Source organism: Python bivittatus, unplaced genomic scaffold, assembly GCF_059951505.1.
Source record: "Python bivittatus isolate LINGU-HERP-01145 unplaced genomic scaffold, Pbiv_v1 ctg000410_np1212, whole genome shotgun sequence".
In the NCBI taxonomy this organism is placed as follows: domain Eukaryota; kingdom Metazoa; phylum Chordata; class Lepidosauria; order Squamata; family Pythonidae; genus Python; species Python bivittatus.
The window spans coordinates 12,408,753-12,432,394 of NW_028277067.1; the positions used below are offsets into that span (position 1 = coordinate 12,408,753).

The 23,642-nt window shown below is 39.1% G+C and overlaps 1 protein-coding gene across 1 annotated transcript; it reads right to left on the minus strand.

The window, feature by feature from the left end:
• Nucleotides 1-400: 400 nt before the first annotated feature.
• DLX3 (distal-less homeobox 3) lies at nucleotides 401-15,110 on the minus strand. The gene is made up of 3 exons (XM_007422513.3): nucleotides 14,601-15,110; nucleotides 11,675-11,865; nucleotides 401-3,042 (listed from the first exon to the last, which is right to left on the minus strand). The coding sequence occupies exons 1-3, from the start codon at nucleotides 14,929-14,931 to the stop codon at nucleotides 2,695-2,697; spliced, it is 870 nt and encodes a 289-aa protein (XP_007422575.1). The 5' UTR covers nucleotides 14,932-15,110; the 3' UTR covers nucleotides 401-2,694.
• Between the last annotated feature and the right edge of the window lie 8,532 nt (nucleotides 15,111-23,642).

Sequence of the window (23,642 nt, forward strand, 5' to 3'; positions counted from 1 at the left end):
CATTAGAGATCAAGCCACATTTCAGACAGAATCTATGGACAGATTTGCAAGTTTGCTGTAGTACAGATGGGAAACTTTTTCCATACACTGAATAACAGCCATTGTCTGAAGAGGCAATGGTGAGAATCAGCCCCAGAATACCCTATATTGTTATCTAAATGGATGGTACATTTGAACTTTATTCTTGCAGGATGTGTCTTACAAAGCTTTGGTTGTTGAATCCTGGATAAGAGTTTCCAGAGAATGAGATATTGAGAATTCTAGGGAAATGGAATACTGTTGCAAAAGTATTGCCAGATATTTGTAAAAGAATGTTTCTGGATCTACATTTTCAAAATCCATACTCCTCCATCACAGCTGCTTGAACAAAAATAAAGTCTTATTCTGTGAGGTTCAAAAATATTTTATTAACATTATACAGAAAGGTTCTGTTTGCTACCAAAGCAGAAGAGAAGCTCAAGCAAAGTTTTCATCTCAGTGAGATGATTTTTTTTCTTTTCCCTAAGATTTAAAAAAGAAAAAAAGTTTTTTTTAAATTTAAAATAAGCTTTATACAAATTAGCCATATGTACATTCCCCTCACCCTTCTCTCCTTATTTATTATACAAGGCAACATAAATATCAACCTTGACACTGTACAACATAAGAGAATGCTTATTCAAATTGCAGCTTTTTTAAAAAAAAACCCACACAGCTTTGTTTACTTAAAAAAATATCCAAGATGGATTTGTACTTGCTTTTTCTTTAAAAAATAAGCTTTCCTCTTTGACAATAGCTTAAAATGACTTAAGTAGAGCAACAAACAACTTTCACTTTATTAAAAAAAATAACTTAAATTATTCTGAAGTATTTTAAATATCTCCCTAACTTTTAAATAAAACATTTCTCCTCCTGCAACCTTAAAAAAAAAAAAAAACTAAATGAAGGTCAGATTCTCAACTGGCATCAGATGCAGCCTTACTCTATTGTACACCTGGAATTACCTATGATGACTGGCACTCTTTTTCTTTTTCTCTATGGTCTCTCCATTCCTTGATACAACCTTTGCCAACCTAGTTTCCTGTAGTTAGCCTGGAGCAGAGAATCCACACCTTTGATGTCCCAATTCTGTGTATAATTAGCATTTCTACAATGTAACTTATGAGTTACTCGAGTGAAGAGCTTCAAACCTGGTTCACAGATCAGGCTAAGTCATAATTATAGAATTTATACCTTGTGTTAAGGTTTGTGTTGTGTTTGATTTTAACTTAGATTGCTATACAAACCCAGCTACAGTGGTTTGTAAACTTGGGTTTATCATTTACCATTTTGTATAAATCCATGACTAAGGTTCATTGGGCAAAACATGGTTACGCCATGACTTTGTACACTGAGCCCAATTATTGCAATATGTTAGGTTTTGATTTAGCATGTTGAATGAATCCAGAAATTCTGATTTGTTAACCATGACTTGTGATTTAATGTTCAGTGAATCAGGCTACTAGAGTTTACTCAACAAACAATGGTTAAAACAAACCTTGGTTTAGCACAATGCGTGAGCCCAGAATTATAAAGGAGATCAGATTCTTTTGTTCCCTTGAGTATTAGAACTGTTCTTCATTTGGTTTTACTGTATGAAGCGTCTATCCCAAACACTCAAGCCAAGGCTAGTATAACTGGGGTCACTTTTTTTTCTTTTCTCTTCTGACTATCACCAGCTGAAAAACCAGTACAAAAGTTTTCTCTTTTTCCTTCTAATCTTGAATAAACCCCCTGGAGTGCTTTTAGTATAAATCCAAAACAAGCATTGCTAAGATCAGAATTGTTTCTTTCCAAGTTCTCTGACCCTTTTTCTGTTTTCTGTGCTAGCCAGTAGCACTAAATTAACGCTATATACTGACCAATTTTACATAACGTCTACATGACTAAGAATTGACTTTAACCCTAAATTGATTACAAAATCTATCCTATTAAAAGTTGTTGACATCTACCTCTCCCTTTCATTATGTAAAACATTGCTATAATTTCTAATAGGATAGCATTTCCAAGGAGGTGTGTAAAAATGAGAGAGAGGTGGATATCGTACATTGTTCCCCATTCCTAACTGGATGGATGAGTAATAACTCAATCTGATTGCTGTCACAGGTGTCAATGACTGATTGGTATTTGGAGCCATGCCAGATCTTTCAGAGGGCACATTAAGTTGATACCTCTCAAAACCACTCTGCTTGGGGAGGACATCAACAAATAAAATAAAACAAATCCAACAGAACTAGAGAAAAGAAGGATATAGGAAAGCAGTGGTATCATTGCCATGCAGCTCTTTGCTCTTCTCTAACCATGCCGAGAGCCACCCAACCATATGTCTTGTAAACAAAGCTGATGGTGGTGATGGGGAACAATTAGCCCAGAGATAAATCATCCAGGAAGTTGGTAACGTAGTTCTTGATGAAACCGATTTGGTTGAGATACAACATAGGCTGCAAGCAGTTTCTCTCCCTTTCACATTTCCTTTTTTCCCCCAAATGGTCTCCCAAATGTCTTAACCCTGCTGCAGTTCACTTGTTCCTGAGATGAGATGGAATGTGTACATGTCCTGTGAAACACATCAAAGAGTTTTAACTTGTTGCCTTCTGTCTGCTTCTCCCTCTCTGTCTCCCTCTCCCTCATTCCTTTTTTCCTGCTCCACTGGTTTCATTGAGGAGGGAAAGGAGGTTAATAAACCGCTCCAGGATTGGGAGGAGGCCCTGGAGATGGGTGATGCATAGAGCCAGAAGTGGGCGGAGGTCCCTGTTGTTGTATGTGAGGCCCGCTCAGGTTCTGATGATGGAACCAAGAATTGTGATCTTCCAGGTAGCTTGGGGGAGAGTTATAAGAGAGTGGCTGGGGGATCTGGCTCCTGCTGGCTGGGTTGTTATGAGTGTTATTGTCCCAGAGAGTGGGAGAGGGTGGAGAATTGCAAGCCATGGAGTCACTGTTATTTGGGCTGTGTTCCAAGGGGACCTCTCCATTTTTGTACAATTTCTTAAACTTGGATCTTCGATTCTGGAACCAGATTTTCACCTGAAGAAAGAGAGAACATGATTTAATTTGTAGAATATGCTGTATCCACATGTGACTCTAAGCTAGTCCTTTTCCCGCCAACAATAAACCCTCTGCGAGGGGATTCTGCACTTTCTCCATCAGCACAAGGAAAAGTATTACTTATCCAATTCAAGGGAAGCGCTGTGGCTCTGTGGTTGGGCACATCCGAGGCTTTGAATGAAGTAGACAGCAAGCTCAAATCTTGGAATTTTCAGGAAAGGCTAGAAAAGACTTTCTTCTGAAACTCAGGAGAGCTATTGCTAACCCATGCAGACCAGATTAGACAGGTCAAATATCTGATTCAGGGGGAGGGTTCACACATTGCATTAAACCATGACCCACAATTATGCCTAACTTTAGAGATCATGCTAAGCCATACTTCGTTTAGTTTTGACTTAGCATAATCAGTGAATCTAGTTACTATCCCTCACCCTGACCCTAAAATGCAGAAATATTGTGAGAATAAATCAGAACGATGACTATGGCCTCTGCTTCAAACTCCTTCAAGGAAATGGGCAGAATAAAATAAGCATATCCCCCATTCCATATGAAAAAAGGGACTACATGCTAGTTTCTAAAATGGTCTACCAACTGATTTGTTGAAAGAAGCAGGGAACTGTGGATCGTTGCAAAAATATCAGGTGACAAGCTTGCTCAAAAGGTTTTACAAGTCTTTCAAGGATGCTAAAACATTGGGATTGGGAGGACTGGAATGATGAAACTTAGGGCAGGGCTAGAACAGTGGCCTAGCTGGCTGGAAGTCTTCCCAATATCATTTTAGAGTTGTGTGACTCCATCCACATCCTACTTTAGCGAAAGAGTATAAGAAAAACAAAAGAAAGTGGGTGGCGGGTGGGAAGAAAGAACAAAGGATCAAAGATAGGAGAGAGAGAAATTATTTCTGAACAAAACAAGGAAGCAGGAAGAGATAGGAACAGAGTCTGTTGTGTTTAATTGGGAAACATCCATATTTCTTTTGGGGACAGGGAAAATCTCTCTCCAGTTGGTAACCAGTACTATGAAGCTGTCACGTTTCTACTCTGAGCAGTCAATTAAATTGTAGCTGTATTTACTGTCAGACTACTCTTTAATCTGAGAAAGGATAGGATTGTGAACTCACAAGAACTGACCAGATGATTTAATTTGAAATAATCCAAAATTCTCACAAATTGTTTATAACAGAGGAGCTTCTCTCAGTCTGGTACTTTTCATATGTATTTGACTTCAACTATCAAAACCCCAGAATGGGAAAGGCACTTCTGGATATTTTTAGGTTCAGGAAAGGTGCATCAGATCTACTTCTGCTCAAGGTGAAAAGGTACAATCTGTCAGAACATTTTTCTAGTAAATGTTTAATAGATAATCCCTCCAACAATATTCCAGTTTAGAGGGACAATAGTATATAAAGGAAGGAACTATGCTAAACCACTGAGTGTATGTATGTATGCGTGTATGTGAGACAGCCGAAAGAACAGAAAAGAGATGCTAAAGCAGAGGTGAAAGGACAACTGATCAACACAGAGATATTATTCAAATCTATCAAGATTAAAGAAAGAGCTCCCCCTCATGTCCAAAGAAAAAGACATTCTGGGTATTTCTTTCATTTTCTAAACTCTGACCTTAGAAAAGGTCCTACCAAACTAAGTCTGAAAGTGATGAGACTTCTGTAGTATATGTTGACATATTTTAATTAAGACAAGTGAGAAACTCGCAGCCCATACATCTTGGTGATACCTGGAGAAAAGTACCACTGACAGTATAAAATTTGGGCAGGGAAAACAAGAAACATTTGGCCACTGAACTACAGTGTTAATTTGCAGAACTATACAATTTATGCATTTTGCTCTATAGGTCTACGTAATGATCTGGAATATACACATTCATGGGATACCAGTTCAGGGATCATTCATATTAAGAGTTTGGAAAAAGACAATCTCTGGGGACAGCTTCAGTTCATTAAGAATTTCTGTTTTCCAATTATTTAACAATAGCAGTAATAAAATGACTACCATCCAACTAAAATTTACAGCACAGAAATGAAAGTTTAAAGAAACCAAAATTGGGGATGGTGGAGTAGAAAATATATGAAAAGACAGAAAGCTTCATACAGTTCTGATTCTCAGAACAGATTCTCAGATTCATAATTATTTAATTATAAGTATTTGTTGCTGGCAAAAAGCTCTGACTGGTGGATCTTGAGGGTTCTATTAAAATGAAGATTCCACAAGACTAAAGTTGACTTTTCTCTGCCCTAAGATCATCAAACCACTAGAGAAGCCTTTGAGACCTGCCCCTAAACTTCTGCCTTCCAAAAGTGATAGACTACCACCTCATTTGTCATATATTAGAATTATAGTCTAATACCTCTGGAGGAGGCTGGTTTATGAAATCCATACTACACAATGTATTTATGCAAGTAGCAGATACATGCAATGCAACACTGTTCAAGATGATTCAAGCAAGCTAAGCATGGAAGAAAATGCAATCTGTCTCCAGTGGTCACCTGGGGAGGGGAGGAAATTCTTGCTTTGACAATCACATGGCCATCTCATATTCAACAGGAGCAAAACCACTCCTGTATGGGCAAAATTTCAGATGATTCAGACAAGTGAGCAAAGCATTAGGCCACCCCCAAAAAAAAAAAATCCAAACAAAAAAACCTTGGGTCACTGACCATGATGACTCTAGGGGAAAATTCCTCCCTGACTGTCATGGGGCAGTCTGTGTTAGTCGGAACAAAAACTCATCTGTACCTCCTAAGAGCATTTTGTTGGGTGCAATTTTCGATGTGTCAGGTTGCCACCACTATGCTATGCTCTTGACCTATCAGAATCCGGAAGCACGCCAACTTGCTCCCTTAATTTAGATCAAAGCAATTAAGAAGCCTTGTTATCCTCAGGGTGCTTGGCCAGCTCCACATTCCGGTCCTGCTTCTTTACCAGCCCCTCACTGACCTGCTTAGGAGGGAAGGCTTGTGGGAGAGGATGACAAACAAGGTAGCTTCATGTCTGAATGTGGGAGCTAAAACAGAGGAAGACAACTCTGTTGGGTGTGTGCATATATGTATCACCAATCACACATGATGTTTGGTTTACAGTTGTTTAAATATATCATGTTGAGCATGGTGAGTGAGCATTTGACAAAAGGCCATAATATTTTAATAGGAGCCCAAAGAGTTTAGTTTTCCTCAGATTAATTAAGAGGTAACATCTCTACAGAACTATATCCAGGTTTGCCTAAAATCCAAGCTTGTGATAAATGCCACCTTTCTACTCTGGGGACCATCCAAATGTGTCCTTTCTTCTGAACTATGATTGAGAAAAGAAAAAGTCATTCTCACAAATGGGTTTACCTGCTGAGGCCCTTAATCTTCTGAGGCACTGCTAAAACAACTTTTGCTGTTAGTTACGCTTAAAACAACTTAACCGTAACTAATTCACACTTTTCTAATATGGACAAATCTCAGTCTCATTCTTTCTCAGTCGCTTTTCCTCTCCTACCCTGGAAATATTTTGAAAAGCAAGTTACATCAGGAAGAGGCAGTGCATTTCCCACATGTTATATATAAAAATATATCTTAGAGAACACACTCACTCTCCTCTCTAAGGCATGGAAAAAATGGCCAAAAGAATGAGGGAAGCAGGACTATAGAGCAGTGTTCCTCAACCTTGGCAGCTTGAAGATATGTGCTGCCTATGCTGGCTGGGGAATTCTGGGAATTGAAGTCCACACATCTTCAAGCTGCCAAGGTTGAGGAACACTGCTATAGAGGACTTCTTTCTTCTAAAGAGGCAAATGTCTCTATCCTGCCTGTCAGTTCTTCTCTGTAATCTCAGACCACTGAGGTAGAATACAGACCCCTACTCTGCACATGCCATAGGTAGGTAGGTAGGTAGGTAGGTAGGTAGGTAGGTAGGTAGGTAGATAGATAGATAGATAGATAGATAGATAGATAGATAGATAGATAGATGCTTTATGACACCCAAAGGCCACTTGCACATGCAGAACAGCATTTATTCTGATAGCACACTTTTTAGAAGGGAACTTTGGTTTTGAAGAGGAAAAGGCTCTAGGATTGATCTGTGGTGAGGACAATGAAAAAACCTACTTTGAGCCTATATTGTATATTTGGGGGGTGGGGGAGGGAGAGAAAGAGAGAAAGAAAAAGAAAGGAGTCAGAAAAGAAACAGCTGTCTGCACCATCCTATTGCCTCAATATACTGCGGCCTTTAAATCAATTTGCAGTCAACATCAGGAGGTACAGTCCTCCAGCTACTGCCAAACTAAACTACAGCAGCAAGAATAACTAAGGAAAATTATTTTGGAAGGAGACAGAATCCCCTCATTTTATATAAGGGTTGATCAAGGAGGCTTTCTTTTTAGTGGATAAACCTACCAGTTTACAAATACTATGTATTAAAACGATGCCCTGAACCCTCCACATGCTGGACTATGATTCCAATCAACCCTGATTTTTTGCCATGCTGGCTACTACTGATGAGAGAAAGTCCAACCAACACCAAAGCACTGCTCTCTGATTTAAAAGGACAAAGGAACTTCCATCTTTTAAAATGAAACACCATATCTTCTCTCCTAATCATTTATTTAAATCAGTGTTTTTCAAACTTGGCAACTTTAAGATGTGTGGACTTCAGCTCCCATGTTGGCTGGGGAATTAAGGGAGTTGAAGTCCACACATCTTAAAGTTGCCAAGTTTGAAAAACACTGATTTAAAGGAAGGCTATGACCTTCTTCATACTTACCTGGGGATAAGGCTCACTGAATATAGTGAGTGGGATCCAGATCAAATCATGTTTAGAGCAGAACTATTACAATAAATTGAACTTAAATAAGTCATGATTAACTGAAGTGCCACTCCTGTCAAAGGGTCTGTTCTAGGTATGACTATGTCCAGATCCAGCTAATGATTATTTCAATCAAACAGTCAATCCAAAGGACATTATTAGCAAATGTAATTCCAGGCAAACATATCCAGGACTCAGAAAGGGCTAGAGATCTAATATTTCAACTTCAGGATCTTTGCTAGATATCTATGGAACTAAATCTAAATATGCATGTTACTCATATGGATTTTTATATATATATAGAAAAGCGTAAGTATTCAAAACCTAAGATGAGAAAACCAAGCCACCTAGTTAAGTTATTTGAGAACAATCTGTAAAAAATGAATGATGAAGAAAAGGCATGTTGAGATACTCAAAGGAGATACCTTTTATATAACTTTACAGATTCTAAGGTTGGGCTTTAAAGAATCTCATGAAGATAGGCTCAGATTAAGACTTTTATTTTATTATAATTGGATTATAGTCTAATTTATTATGTTATTGAATTTTATCCTGATTAAAGAGATAGCCAGTTAAGCCCTGACAACCAAGGAGTTAATGTACTATTTGGCAATCCAGCCTTGTGTATTATTTCTCTCTTTCTTTCATGTAGGCATATCTAGGCTGCATAAATCTGGATGACCACTAGATGGCAGTAAAGACAGTTTCCTGTATCTTTTTGCTGCCATCTCATGGTTGCCTAAATCTTTGCAGCCAAGATATGGTATGCCTAGCCTCATATATACTTCCTCATTTATTAGAGGGAATTTCCAGAGCTATTTAGTTCTAGCCTTGTACTAATCTCATAAACCTGCCATCCTGTTTCACTCTAGGACCATACAACTTCACATACAGCACCAAGAAAGGCTACAAATGATGATAACATGAGGGTTGGTTTGTTTCTTCATTCTGTGACTTTTGCAACTGGCTCTGATCTTGGTAGATTTTGGAGTTTCAATGAACAATAATGTAGATTCAGCAAGTCCAAGTCTGCCGGTCCTGCCTTAGATATATGCTACCTATCATATTTAACGGATTGCCTAAATCTTTGCTTCCCATTGCCATCTTTAGGTAAACCAAGATAACTTTCTCTGGATTGCAAATTGCCCATGTAGCAAAGACAAGTAGCCTGGGTTCTTACATGACTTTGCTAAAATGAAACTGACATTGTAGTTGTGTGAACTTAAGCAGTATGATTCATTTATAGTTCAGGATATCCTTGAATAGAGCCAATGGAAACAGTGAAAGATGCATCTTGCTTTATGGTCCAACTGGATGCAGCAACAGGGCATTTATGTATTTTAAAAATGTTTATAATTATAGTGAGAACTTGGATGCCTACTGGCTAGGTTTATGCATTGCGCTTCACTATTCAATTACTCCATTTTCTGGGTTCTCATAATACACTGGCACATAAATTAACCAAATGAATACACAGCTAAGTCACCATATTAAAACTTTTTTTTTTTAAAAGCTACCCTTAGGTTAAAACTAACCACTGTTTAGAGTATGTTCTGGGAAGGTCCTGCTTTGGAAAATTAGATCCTGTCCTTTCCACTACTTTCCTGATTAAACTGCTATTCCCCATTCTCCCTACATCCCCCACACAGAGAAATCATAAATAAGAATGACTTATTGTTAGGCTTATTCTTGGGTAACATTTATAGAATTACAGCCAAAGTTAGTGCTCACTTTTGAATGGTTTCATGTATTTGAAAAGTAGCATTTCTATTTTGTCTTTAGTTTTGTTTTACTTTAGTGCTACTATTCGGATTTTGCCTAAGGAAAGGATGAGTACCAAATGTTATTTTTACAAGGCAGCATTCTCTTCCATATATATTACCCCACTGTTTTAGCTCCTATCAAACAAATCTAAGAATTTTAGAAATATTTTCAATCTGAGAGATCTTATCCGTGCTTGTTTGGAAAAACATCCCACTGACTTTAATCAGCTAGGCTCCAAGGAACATAAGACTGTAGCCATTCATGATTCCCAGAACTCTCCTGCATGTTAATTGCTCCCAAGTAATTTTGCAAAAGATTGCAACTTTGCTCTGAGGCAATGAAAAGGAGAAATACCACTCAAATCAGTAAATTTAATACAGGGGTATCATTTCTCTACTGTTTCCCTTTTTCTTTTTAGTTTGTATTGGGTGATGTCTATACCAGCCAGGCCTGCTAGAGAAACTGGGAACTGAAGTCCAGAGGATCTGGAGGATCTTGAGCTAGATAGATTGTTGGATTAGAATTTTGAGAGTTCCATTCTCAGTTTAAGCTGCACTTTGGGTGGCCCTGGGCGAGTTGTTGTCTCTCAGGCAGAGGAATGTAAAAGAAGTGAGGGCTTCTCACCAATGACAGTTAAGCAGAAGAAATTTCAGCAAGTAATGCTTGCATAGGAATCAGTACTTCCTGAGATTCCCTCTTCAACACAGCTCTGAAAAATGAAGGAATCTTCTTTTGCATCTTAACTATTTTTCAATCTTAGTTCCTACTTTGCACAATGGGAGTGAGTATGAGATCCCTTTTAAGGTACAAATGAGAAAAAGCAGCAAAGGAGTTGTCTTTAAAAAAAAAAATGTACACACAGTGAACATAAATAATTGTACTTGGAATATTGTTCCTTCTGTCAGTTGGCAACTAGCAACCCTTAGACTCACCGAGGCCTACAATAACCAGTTGGCCCACTACTCACTGATGTTCATCTAAAGACTAACAATGAGTTCTTTTTCCACTCAAGCCAACTTCCTTCTCACAGTCATCAGTTCTCTTGGCTTAAGCTCACTTGGCTTCAGGAGGAAAAAAAGGAGAAGCTGCCAAAACACATAAGTTGCCTTGCCCCACCCACGTGTTTCCTGCAGCAATGCTCCTCCGCCTCTCTGGGTAGTCAGCATACCATTCTGGATCTTTGGGTCCCAGCCAGATACAAGTAGGCTAGTGGCTGCAACAGAGCTAGAAGGCCAGAGAAAATGACTTCACTCCTTCCCACCTTTGCTCTGTCCCAGCTTGCTTACTGTTCTAGTGTTACATTTTGCATCTATGACAGCTCATGCTTTCTCTTAATTAGAATTATTGTCAACATAAAAGACATAATTGTTTGTCTTCCATATGATAACAGAGGAACTCACCACCTCATTTCTGTGATCCCCTTCATCCTAAGCCATCACTGTGTTACCACAGAATTCACACAAACATTTTTACTTCTCAGCATGCAAACAGTTATCTACTGTAAATGGTTAACAATCCTGAACAACAATAGACTCTTTTTTGTTTTTAAACCCTCATACGTATCTAGGGATGCACAGAGACTGGGATAAAGAAGCGAGACATTTCAGAGGACAAATATGGAAAAATCACTCACAAAACGTAAGGAAAAGAGAATAATGGATGGATTGGAGAAGTTTAATAACTAGAAGTTGGTGTACTGATTTCAATTTAACCAGCCTGTAAACCCCAAATGACTATGAAATGAAAAAGAAAGATTAATCTCAAGATCAAACAGAAGCACCTAAAACTAGAATTTGTTATCCTTGGCTTTTTATTTAACTTGGTCTTTTCATTTTGAAAAATCACTGTGGACTTTTCCTAATTTTCAAGGTCTTAAGCACTAAATTTTGCAGCTCCCTGAGATTTTGTTGGAGTTTTACCCAGATATATATTTCTGTCACACTCACATTTCCAAAAACAGAGACAAAGGGCTAAGGAAAACTGCACAGTTCTTTCTCTCTCCCCCTTGTGGTCTTCCTTCCTTCATGTTTCTAAAGTTTTACCTGAGTCTGGGTCAGTCCAAGCTGTGCAGCCAACTCTGCCCTCTCTGGCAATGCCAGGTATTGTGCCTTTTGGAATCGCCTTTGCAAAGCAGCCAGCTGGTAGCTGGAGTAAATTGTGCGGGGCTTTCGGATTTTTTTGGGTTTTCCATTGACCATCCGCACTTCAGGTTCAGGTTCTTCCTTCACTGAAACTGGAGAAGTGAGACAAAAGAAATATGCTGAAAAAACCCCCCAAACTGAAGTCAAATAGCAGTGTTGCAATGATGCCCAAAAAAGAAAGTACTGCTGGTTTCTAAACCTTTGCTTTTATAAAATAACATCCTTTGAACCATTTGCAGAACCCATGCTTTGTTTCAGCAGAGGAATACAAACTCTCAGTCACTGAGCTGCTGGAGATGAGAATGAAGGACAATCTGATATAAGGAGAGCTGGTGGACAGCAGGGTGATCCATTTAAAAAAGGCAATTTGCCATAATTCTCCCATAGTTATAAACTCTTGCTCTTGGTGGGCTTCCAAATTCTACACTTCAAGGAGGCATCTGTTGCCTCCATTAATTCTCAACAATACAACACAGAACAACATATCTGTCTTTCCAATAATTTCAAAGATCTGTTGTCCACCTCTCTGTGGTCTGATATTTTTTCTCAGCGCTTGCGGAGCACAAATGAGATGCTGAAAGAAGTAACCAGCATCTGCCTCCATCTTATCACTCTCCAATTCTTAACTAACAAAGCCGATTCTCTCTTAGAAAGGAGGATCAGATCTAGGATGAAGGAGGGTCTCGAAGGGCTATGCAAAAGATTCCGTGGGAGAGGTGTTGAGCAACTATATTCAGAATAAACCTCCCTCCGTTCAGTGGAATTTACTCCTAGGTAAGTCATATCAAAGGGCAGCTGTATATAGTTTGTATGAAGATTGTCTGAATCAATCAATCCACCTGTTTGTACTTCAGAAGTTAATTCAATTGCTTGCTTGTTGGCATAAAACAGAATAAACTCCCGAGGTTCAGAAACTTTCTACCATCCAACCTACTGGAGAATTGGGAGGAGGTGGAATTCTATTAAAAGAAAGATTTTTGAAAATTGATTAAACTTTTGTTTGTTCTCTCTTGTCTTCTTTTGCTTGATATCTCTCCCCCACCCCCTGCTTTTTATTACTTTTCCTCTGATTAATTCTATTTTTTTTTCTGGTTAGCCTCTTCTTTCTCCCTTCCCTTCCCCTTTTAGTTTTCTTTTATATTCCCCTGATATTTTTAACAGGATCAAGTCACAGTTCAATATAGGAGACCATCGCAGGGTTCAGCCTAGCTGCTCTGCTCCGTCTCAAACTTTCTGCCTCACAAATGGACTTCTCCATTCTTCTATTTTGACCCAGCTCCTTTTTAAAAAACAGAATTTGTTATTTCTCTGTCTCACTAGATCCTTGATGTATTTTTTTCTCCTTGGCAGGAAGCATTGTCCGGTTACATCGGGACAGTTGGAACCACACAACCCCCGTGTTCCCTTCCTGAAATATTTGTGGGGAGTGAGGGCGTGAGTTGTAGGCCTCAGACGGCTTTAGCCAGAATCTACATGCCAGTTCTGTTTAAAGATAGAATTCTTCTTCCTTTTTGTCTTTACGCTACCGTTTTCACGGTTGTGTATTTTGTCTTTCAGTTTTCCAACTTTTATGCTACTCCTTTCCCTGTTTTTTAATTCATAAAAGTAAATAAATGCCCTCACACGCATCAAATTGTGGACATTGGTGTCAAGATTTTAGCAGCAAAATAACAAATTTTGCACACATCACTGTTCTGTGTGTGGGAGAGAAACAAGCTACTAAAAAAAATAGCGCATTTGGTGAAATACTGTTTCAGAAAAAAAAATGTGTGTGTGTTTTTTTTAAGGAGAAGGGGAAAAAAGATTTTTGCCTCAGGAAAAAAAGTTTCAGAGTTAGCACGGATATTTTTTTTCTCCAAGAAAAAAAATTCCAATCTTCCCTTCCTTAAACAAAAGACAGAATTTGAAGTATTGTTGCAACAGTAGCATTTGCACTTTGCAAAGTGAAAAATAACCCATGAACTACCACGCAGAATTAGAAAAAATGTGCAGACCTTTTCTTGCCCAGAAACACAGAAGAAATAATTCAAGGGAAGCGGGGGGGGGGGGGCGGGGGGGGGTGCTGACTCTGTACTTTTTGACCCTCATCCTGGAAGGGAGCAAAAAGCAGACCTTGATCCTTCAGAGAATCCCCACTCAGTAAGGGAAAAAGCTGCAAAGCCTCAAACTTTCTATTGCTGAATTTCATAGCCCTGCAAAATCAAGTGTCCAATTGTATGAGTCTTTTTTTATGGCAGAATCTGAATTGGACAAGAAAAAAGGAGGACCAAGATGGAAAATAGTTTTCAGTTGTCCCTCAGTTGCTTTTTGCAGGTGGGTGGTGGATTGTATATGTATATATATATTTGTGTTCTAATGCTGTCACAGAAATCAAATTCCCATTTCAGTTCCCTAATATTGATGGATATTTTTACAATTGATTTTTTTCAAAAATTACAGAAATATACAAACAGCACTATACAAACAGCATAAACTCTAAAGGAAGAATGGGGGAAAGGAGGGACAGAATCCCATCCAAAGGTTTCATGGTTAACATTAGAATACCAGAAAAGTTTGGATGTCTTGTATGTAACAACAAAAAGGGACACCAAGTCCAATTCATTTCTTTCCACTAGGACACTTTCTGGCAAGGCAATCTCTCTTTCTCTCTCTCTCTCTCTCTCACACACACACACACACCATTGTTTAACATATCTTCAGCAGAGTGGAGGAGAACAGATCCCACATTCCAGGAGATTCCAAGCCATTTAATCTCCCCGAACCCCAAAATAGGGCCAATCACTCACTCAAATTCACATACTCTGGACTGATTCAAAAACTTCCTTACCTGTTTCTTGGCTGGACAACTGCTGATCCCGGAAAGATCCATATTGCCTATACGAGGTGCTATAAGGGTAATCAGATTTAGGGGAGTATGTTCCAGCCCCCCCAATCCCATTGAAGTTAAATTGGGGGTGGTATGCATAGTGATTCATAGGTTGAGTATAAGGTTGACTGGGGTAATATTCATGTTGAGTATGGGGGGTGCTGTAGTATCCCAGATCTGTGATAGACGATTCGGGAAGCGTAGGGGAGTCCTTGGTGGCTGCATGGCAACTGAGCGAGCTGGAAATGTCAGTCAAAATGCTGGTAATCTTCTTATCAAAGGATCCACTCATGATGAGAAGGCCCCACCAATGGAAGGTCCACCACTTGACCCAGGAAACCAAAGAACAAACGTGTGCAAGGCTTGCGACTAACTTGGGCAAATCCTCTCCACCTCCACCACCACCTCCTGTTGAGTAGGCTTACTCAGCCATGGCTCCAGTAATTGTTGCTGTTGCTGTTGCTGCTGCTGCTCTCGCTGCTACTGCTGTCCTCCAGGGGAAATGTGTAAGAAATCCAACCCAGCCAGCTTGCTTAAACCCTTTAATTAGGGAGCAGAAAAGGGTGGATGCTACATTCCGATTGGCTCCAGAAATATTGCCTTCCAGGCAAAACATACTCTTCCCCTCCCTCCCTCTGTCTCTTTCTATCTCTCTATACTTTTTTAAAGAGTGGATTAGAAAATAAATGCACTTCTCCCCCCCACCCCACCCCGCAAGCACATCTTTCTCCTTCTTCTGCTGAGAAGGTGGAACTCCTTGAAGGGAGACAGATGCCAGAAATAGGGGGTTCTCTTGATCTCCCCTCCCCATTTGGGGAAAAGGATTAGCTGGATGGCAGGGGGAAGCATATATTGGAACAGGGAAAGAAATGGGGAAATTCTGTTGTGGGTGTGCTAAGGAGCATATTTTGTTCATCTACATTAAGGTGCATTTCAGATTTAGGAACTGACAAAAATTTTCTAGTTGTGGGTGGCCTACTTCCAGAAGATCTGCCTGTTCTATTCCAGCTGGAGTTTCTAAAATTACACACACACACATCAAATAGATAGAGCATTATTTTCTTTAAAGAAAACATGTAAAATAGTTGTTTCTGGTTGTTTCTTATTTGAATTCAGTGTTACTGCATGTCCTTTTGCATCTCCTTATCACTTGAATTATGCAGCAACAATTATTCATTTGTGAAACACTTTATAGATCTTCATTAGCACCCCCCCCCCCGAGCAAATAGATTAAAAAGAGTTAAAACAACCTATCACTACATTCTGTTGAAAACAATGGAATATAATTTAGTTGTTCACTGGGTTCCATGGGACTTCCATCATAACTTTTTAAACTGGAACCTGGGAAACATGTTTCCCCATCTCTTAATCATAGTTTTACAGATAAGGAAGAAAATCAAGAGGCAACACAGGGAATTCATGGCTGAGATTGGATCTGATCTGATTTCCATATTTTTGTGACCATTGCATCACCCTGGCATAATACAAATAAAAGATCCTTTATAAATCTTATATGGATGGGAGGGAGGGAGGGAGGGAGGGAGGGAGGGAGGAAGGAAGGAAGGAAGGAAGGAGAGAAAAAGGAAAGAAAGAGGAAGGAAGAAAGGACGGAGAGAGAAAGAAAGAAAGAAAGAAAGAAAGAAAGAAAGAAAGAAAGAAAGAAAGAAAGAAAGAAAGAAAGAAAAGATATAAAAGTTTGGGCTATATGAGCAACTTTTCATATACAGTGTCTCTCTATAGTTCTGGATAGGTTGAGAAACAGTCCAGTAAAGTCTCATCCAAATTCAAAATTTAACAAAAATTTGGATTTGAAGAATGTTCCCATTCAATTTTTAAGACCCAGGAATTTTTTTTTTTCAAATTTGAATCTTTCAAATAAGCAGGCATTATATATTTTCTAAGAGGATGTGCTGGGTGTGAAAACTACATTTCACTACAAAAGCATGAAAAAAGCAATGGTGGGTAGTCCTTGGCTTTGTAAAACACAGTTCCAAATGCCAGGCTCCCCATAAACTTGTTTTTCTAGAGACAGACAGACATGAAGTCTAAGAGAACAGCCTAACCCCAAACCCCCATGCTGAACAGGGATTGATAATCACAGTTTTTTTAAGCAAATCTGTAGCCATCTTGCAGAATTGATGTCAATGCTATTGGAAATTTCTTCCTGGTGCAAATAGCAGTTCTGTGGGAAGGACCACAGCAAAGGGTTAAATTTCCCCTCCCTACATGCTACTGTCTAAATCTTACCCCCTCAGTCCCCATGGGTACCTTTGGATGTGGAATTACACCTGTGTGATTTGTCCTTGAAGAAGCAAATAGCATGAGAATCACGAAACCCACCTGAAAATGTGGAAATATTAATACCTCATGAAGTTATGTCCTTCCAATTAAAAAATGCTAAGTACATAACTCCTCTGGCTTTTTACCTGCCTGTTCTTAGGAGCAAATGCCTCCTACATTATGTATACATTCTCACTGTTAGTTTCAAAGGAGCGAAGATATATAGAGGTTCACAAAGGATGCAGGCCTTTGTGCAGTAAATGGTCATCCTTTGGGTGAGTCACAACTTCCAGCCCTCTAAACTCCCCAATATCTAGACTTGTGCTTACGTGATGTATTTTTTTCATTTAAGTATGCAAAAAATGTAGGAGATAGCATTGACATGTGCTTACTATGTATTTAGGAGGTGACTAGAAATTTATGGTTCGGCATCTAAATGTGGAAACTAGGGCATGGGGTTGTTTCTGTAGCAATATTTCTGGGATTTAGGCAGTTTAGGACTATGGATGATCACAGTAGGACAGTTGCTAAGAATCTGAAGAGAAGATTTGTGTGGGTGGCTACATTTGGCAAGTTGTTGGGTGTATACATGTGTTTTTGAGCAGGCATATAAATATGTGTGAGGAAAAAAAGTTCACCAGTGAATACCTGGCTGATATGTGTCTGTGTGTAGGTCTGAGCACAAGGGGGAGAGGATTGTACAAGGCACATATGTGGGCATGTGTGTTTGTGTTTAGGGATGGTGGGGACATAGAATGTGCCATATTTGACAGTTACTGCATTTTTAACAATTACATTTTTCTTATTTTGAAATGTGACCATGTCCTCCTAAGAGCCCTTTTTCAAAACTCAGTGTTAAGCCTTGTGTGAATATTTGAAAACAAATTCTAAATTCTATAAATTTAGTTTTGTTTTCTAAAACTCTCCAATCTTGTAATATCCATAAGTGGGAAAAATCTCCCTTCTTTCATCAGTATATACATACCTACATAAATGTAAGACATTTACAATTTGAATGCTTATTTCAACAAAGATAATTCTTTGAGATCATTCCATTTGGTCTAGTTTAGCACTTGTATATATTGGTATTGTTCAGAGGACTGAATATCCTTCTTTAAGGATCATATCATGACAAATTATACTGGATCTAAGACCTGCAGAACCTTTCAATGGACCAGTCCCAGAACAGGCTACTTAGCACAAAGTATAATTATAGCTCAGTGGTAGAATGCTGATTTTGCAGGCAGAAGAGTTCAAGTTCATTTTCTTGCATCTCTAAGTAAGACTGGAAAAACAGTTTTTCTGAAATCTTGTAAAACCCTTGTCCTGATCAGCTAGACAGTATGGAATTACAATAGAAGAGAATATATGTAGCTCGGTGTTGAACTATGGAGTACTGACGATGTCCCCTAGTTGGGTAATGAAACACCTGCAAGCAAGCAACTAAGCTCAGAGAAAACCAAGAACTCCACAATACAGAATTATTTGAGCCAATGGTTGACTCATTATAAGGCAGCTTCCTTTCTTTCTGTATGTTTTTAAATTTGTGTTATTGCCTAACACAATTTGTAGTTTCCTAAAAAAAATTTTCATTTATTTGTTGCATTTATACCCAACTTTTCTTTGAGAGCAAAAAGCAATGGATACATAGAGAAAAGGTCTCCCCTCATTTTATCCACATCAGACCTTATCATTCCAAGATGTGCTGAATAACATCTGCTATCAAATCAACTAAAAATGGAGAGTGATGCATTGCTTCATGGCTCTTTGCCCTTTCCAGATGTGCTGTACTGCAAACACAATGGCAGTTGTTTGTGTGTTGGAGAGAGGAAATGTGGGGCATCCACTGGTACAGTGTGGACTGTGGAGAAGTCAGTAAGGAAGAAACAATGTTAGTGATTGTTAACCCTTAACTTTATCTAATTCACTGGAGGATGAAATGAGCATGGAAGGATAATAATTGTCTTGAGTTCTTTTGAGAAAAGGTATGATATGCCTCTAATACATAAAAGTATGGTAAATGTAAGATAATGTTTCAAACTCTCAAACCCAACCTTGCAGCATGTGTAGAGTAGATTTTGCTAACTAGCAGTGCCAAAAAAATCTCAGATTAATGGAGGCTCCAGAGCAGGAGCTAAAAAAATCCAGAAAAACACTGAAATCCAAGAATGTCATATTTCAGTCTTTTTGCTCTTAGCTCTGAGCTAGTATCTTACAAAGAGGTTTTCAAAAAAGGATATCAACCACATGAAATTTATACAAGGATTGCATGTTGATCTAGGGCCACAGGTTCCCCACTCCTAATGCAATCTATGCAATGTTTCTGCATAGTTATGAAGCTTTCCAGAAATTGATCCCATGTTCCAAATATGATGGCCTATGGGGAAGAACTAAGGTAATATGTTCTAATATGTTCTAAGAAAGAACAATATAATAGTATATCCCTCTTGGGGGGCATATAAATGCAGGAGACAAAATGAACATGGGCTGGACATATCCTTCCTCAGTCCAATTTACTTTTTCAAGTGAGTCCTGCATTCATTTAAAAGCTGCTCTCAAAGACAATGCAGCCTATGAAATCTAACATACCAACTTAACTGGTCCAAGATCATTCTTGAAATCCTCAATTTGTGGCCATCATATTGGGATCCCAATATCTGGAGATCCAGATTTGGAACTGCGCTGTGTGTTTTGGGGTGAAAGGCAAGTTTTTCACTCTGGCTGACAAAACTTCTTATCGCTAAGCAGGGGTTTATTCCAAAGATCATGAACAAAATAAAGGAAAAATAAGCAAAGAACCTTATTTCAAAGTTTTGGCATTTCTGGATTTGATTTCCCACAGGAAGATTTTGGGGACAGGCATTGAGACCCCATCACTAGAACAAACAGGTCATTCCTGCAAGGCATCAGGCTGGAGTACCATATTTTGAATTAAATTCATCTTCTAAGGATATCCCATCCAACTAGACCATTTAGACCTTAGATTGAATCATGTAACTATACCACTTTTCCATGTAATTAAAGCCAGCACAGGCCCCAGCCATCATTTTCCAAAGAAATTTTGCTTCCTGGGGTGCGGGGGACACCTCTTGTCCTAAAGTCAAGGGATATAGTTTGACCAAATGATCTTAATGCCTGAAGCAAAAAATCTTACAAGTACCACCTCCCAGGAGTAAAAATACAGTTCTCATAAACTGATTGTTAACAGTTTACTGTCATTTTGTGATCCCCAAAATCAGCTGCCTAAAGCAAATGGCTCAGTTATAATCTAACTGTAGGACTAGCTCTGATGCCAGCATCTCACGTTTAGCCCTTCTGGAGAATTTTTTTATTCTGGTCATGTTAACAATAATCCATGGACAATTCGCAGGCTAGACTCAAAACAGAGAGCATGCAAGTTTCTTTGTGGCACAGATGTTCTTAATGTGTATTGGCTGATAGATATGAGTGATACATATGCATTAGAAGGGCAAATTAGAGAAATTTTTAAATAAATAGGTTAGATGGTTGTCTGACTGTTAATTTTATGTTAAAGTAGAACTTGTTTTCCTATAGGACCATACAGGGCATTGAATAATCTGTTGAAAATGAAGTGTACACTCACCCTTTTTTGTAACAGAAGAGTGCATTTTACATTAAATCTGAATGACAGATGACATTTAATTGTTTGTATTATATAAATGGAACATAGTGAAAATCCAGTAATATTTGCTTAGATTGCTTCTTCTCCTCAGCTAACGTTTTAAGGGAGCCTATGTCTGCTGAAGCTACAAAAAAACCTCTTTCAGATATATAGTAAAATATTTATTACTGTCACCTTGATATCTTGATCCTAATGTGTGTATGTGAGATAAGGAAAGATTCAATGTAAATTCACATTATTAGGTGACATGCACATTATTTGTATGATAATTTCAAGTTTACATAGCATTAAAAAAGTCATTAAGAGAAGTACAATGAACGTTTGCCATCTGCTGGGCAATATCTAGTGCTACAGTATTGCCCATCACCTGTAAAGCTGGTTTCCATGAGCTGGTGCCTTTCAGTTATGTTGAGACTGCAACTCCCAGAATGCCATGCCACGTTGTTGGTAATTCTGGGAATTGTATTTAAACTACAATTTTGAGTTCTTGTTCTATACTTGTAACACTAAAAGGCACCAGGTTTAAGGAGGTTGGAGTTATCTGGATGACAGCAGGAAGATAGCCACAGCCTTAGGTCATCCACAGGAGGCTCCCATCATCTAGATGGGCATTGTTTGAAATCTAGAAGGAGATTCTTACTACCTTATCCACCATCACTCAGTCCCCTGCTCATCCATGCTGGGAATCCTGGGAGTTGAAGTCCACACATCTTCAACTGGCCAAGGTTGAGAAATATTCTCCAGATACTTAAAAAGTTGCTATATCATTGTCACATTTATTTCCTTAAGTCCCTCTTTTCTTTTACTATTAAGTACCTTTTCTATCCATGTGAGCCTCATCCTAACAGCAGCAGACACCTGTTTCTTTTCCGTCTGGCGAGGCTCACCTTTTTTTTCTCCCACGCTGTACCACTTTTAGGCTGTTTTCTCACAAGTGATTTATAGCATCATCCAAATACGTTTGTGCCGAGATAAGAGCAATGAGGACAAGCTTTATATTGCTACAGCAATGGGTAGGTGATACTAGAAAATGCTATAATCCACTAGTAATGAAATGGCCCTGGCAGCCACCAACCTTTGCAAACTAGTACCTTGAAATGTATCGGAATGAGGCTTCTGCCCTGCCCAGACAAATCAGTATGGTTGGACGGGTGATGGAAGTTGGAGTTCAAAACATCTGGTGGGTGCAAGGCCTGGTGGAGATGGTGGACTCTACAGAGGATACCTGTATACAAGCACACAGAGACAACTAGTTCTGTCACCTTTCTCTTTTGTTGGTGAAACAGCACCATCTACTGACTTCTGCAGTGGAACAGCAATCCTTTATTGCTTTACAATTGAGGAATGTGTCATTAAATTCATTGAGGTTTATTTATTAAATTCATTGAGACAAGTATTTTACTCTCAGTAAAAGGCAGGACCCCAGATGGACCTTGCCCTGGCTTGGAAACTAAGTAGAACTATTTGGTCTTAGTATCTGGATGGGAGGCCACAAGGGAATACCAAAACTGTAGGGTAGACTGGAAAGTCAAAAAAATCTTAGAAGAAAACAAGGGCAAACTCTTTTCATACTGTTGCATGGTTGTGTCTATGTAATCACTAAGAGCTGAGCTCATTTTGAAGGCATTTTTACCTTTTCTAATTGGATAGGATTGAGAGACCAGTTAGTACATGTGGGAATAATCCAGCTGGGCAGAGTTTTAAAAACCTTATTGATTTCAGCCAGAAATGTGTAAATGAATGGCAGATTCTTCCAATTAAGTTAATGGGGCTTAAAAAGAGTTGACTGGATTGTGCTTCTTAGGATGATGATGATGAAGATGAATCCTATACTAGTAATAGCAATAGTAGTATATTATAGTGCATAGAGGAATTCATATTAAGAGACTCCTGCTTTGTTTTGATGAATCTTGGTTTGAGCATATGTCACTTCAATGGTTTGGTAGAAAAAGAGCACTGGAAATACTAAGCTAACTACTTTTGTTAGTCCTAAAACTGTCTGCTTGTGATTTCCTTAGTGTGTTTCTTTTTCTCTCCCCCCCATCCCATGTACTAGGAAGTAGGTAAAAGTAAATTTTCCCTCAAGTTAAACTTGATTTGGTGATTTCATGGAGATACCCATTTTGTTTTCCTGGCATCAGTGCAGAAGTGGTTTGCTATTGCCTTATAGGGTCCCCCTCCCCCAGTCTAGTTAGCAACATTGGGATTTGCTAGTGGTCTCCCATTGAAGTACTAAGTCCCACCTTGCTTTCTTTTTCAAGATAATCCAAAGACAGCAGACTGCTGCTATCTGCCATGACAATAGGGCAGGATAATTTCTTTAGTTTACATTAGAACTCGTATGATTGCCCATTTTCAAACCAGAACAGTCCACAACCTGAAACTTATCAGAAACCTGTAGTACCCTGAAGGGCATTTTGCTTCTAAAAAGCTTGGAGTGAAGCCCTTCCTTGAAGCAATGACTATTATGGCATCACATGTGTGGTCCTGATTTCTAATTTTACCAGGGGTTTGGGGACCTGGAGGGCGATAGCCTCCTTTTCCCCCTGACACTTTCAGTCTTGTTCTTTGGCCCCCACCCAGAGGATGGGATTCCTCTCTGACCCCCCAAGCGGCTGTTCTTCATTGGGACATTCCCCTTTCCAGTGTCCAAACCGTTTACACTTGGCACATTGATCGAGTCCCAAAGAGGGTCGGTTTCCCTTATTTCCCACTCTACCTCCTCGCCCTCCTCTTCTGCGAGAACCTCTACCTCCCCTTCTTGAATAGCCCATCTTCATAGCTTGAGCCAAAAAGATGGCCTGCCTCTTTTCTCTTTCTTCTTTCCCCTTTTCTCCTCTTCCCACCTCCCTGTATAAAACTTGAAGGCAATCTCCAACAATTGCGACATCCCCATGCCTGCTACACCGTCTGTCTTCTGAAGCTTTCTGCTAATGTCTGGGGTGGACTGTCCTATAAAAATCACATTCACCATCTTCTGATTATCTGCAGCCTCTGGATTCAAATCAGCGTGTTGCTGAAAGGCTCGATAGATCCTTTCCAAGAAATCACTGGGGCTCTCCTGAGCCCCTTGTCTTACC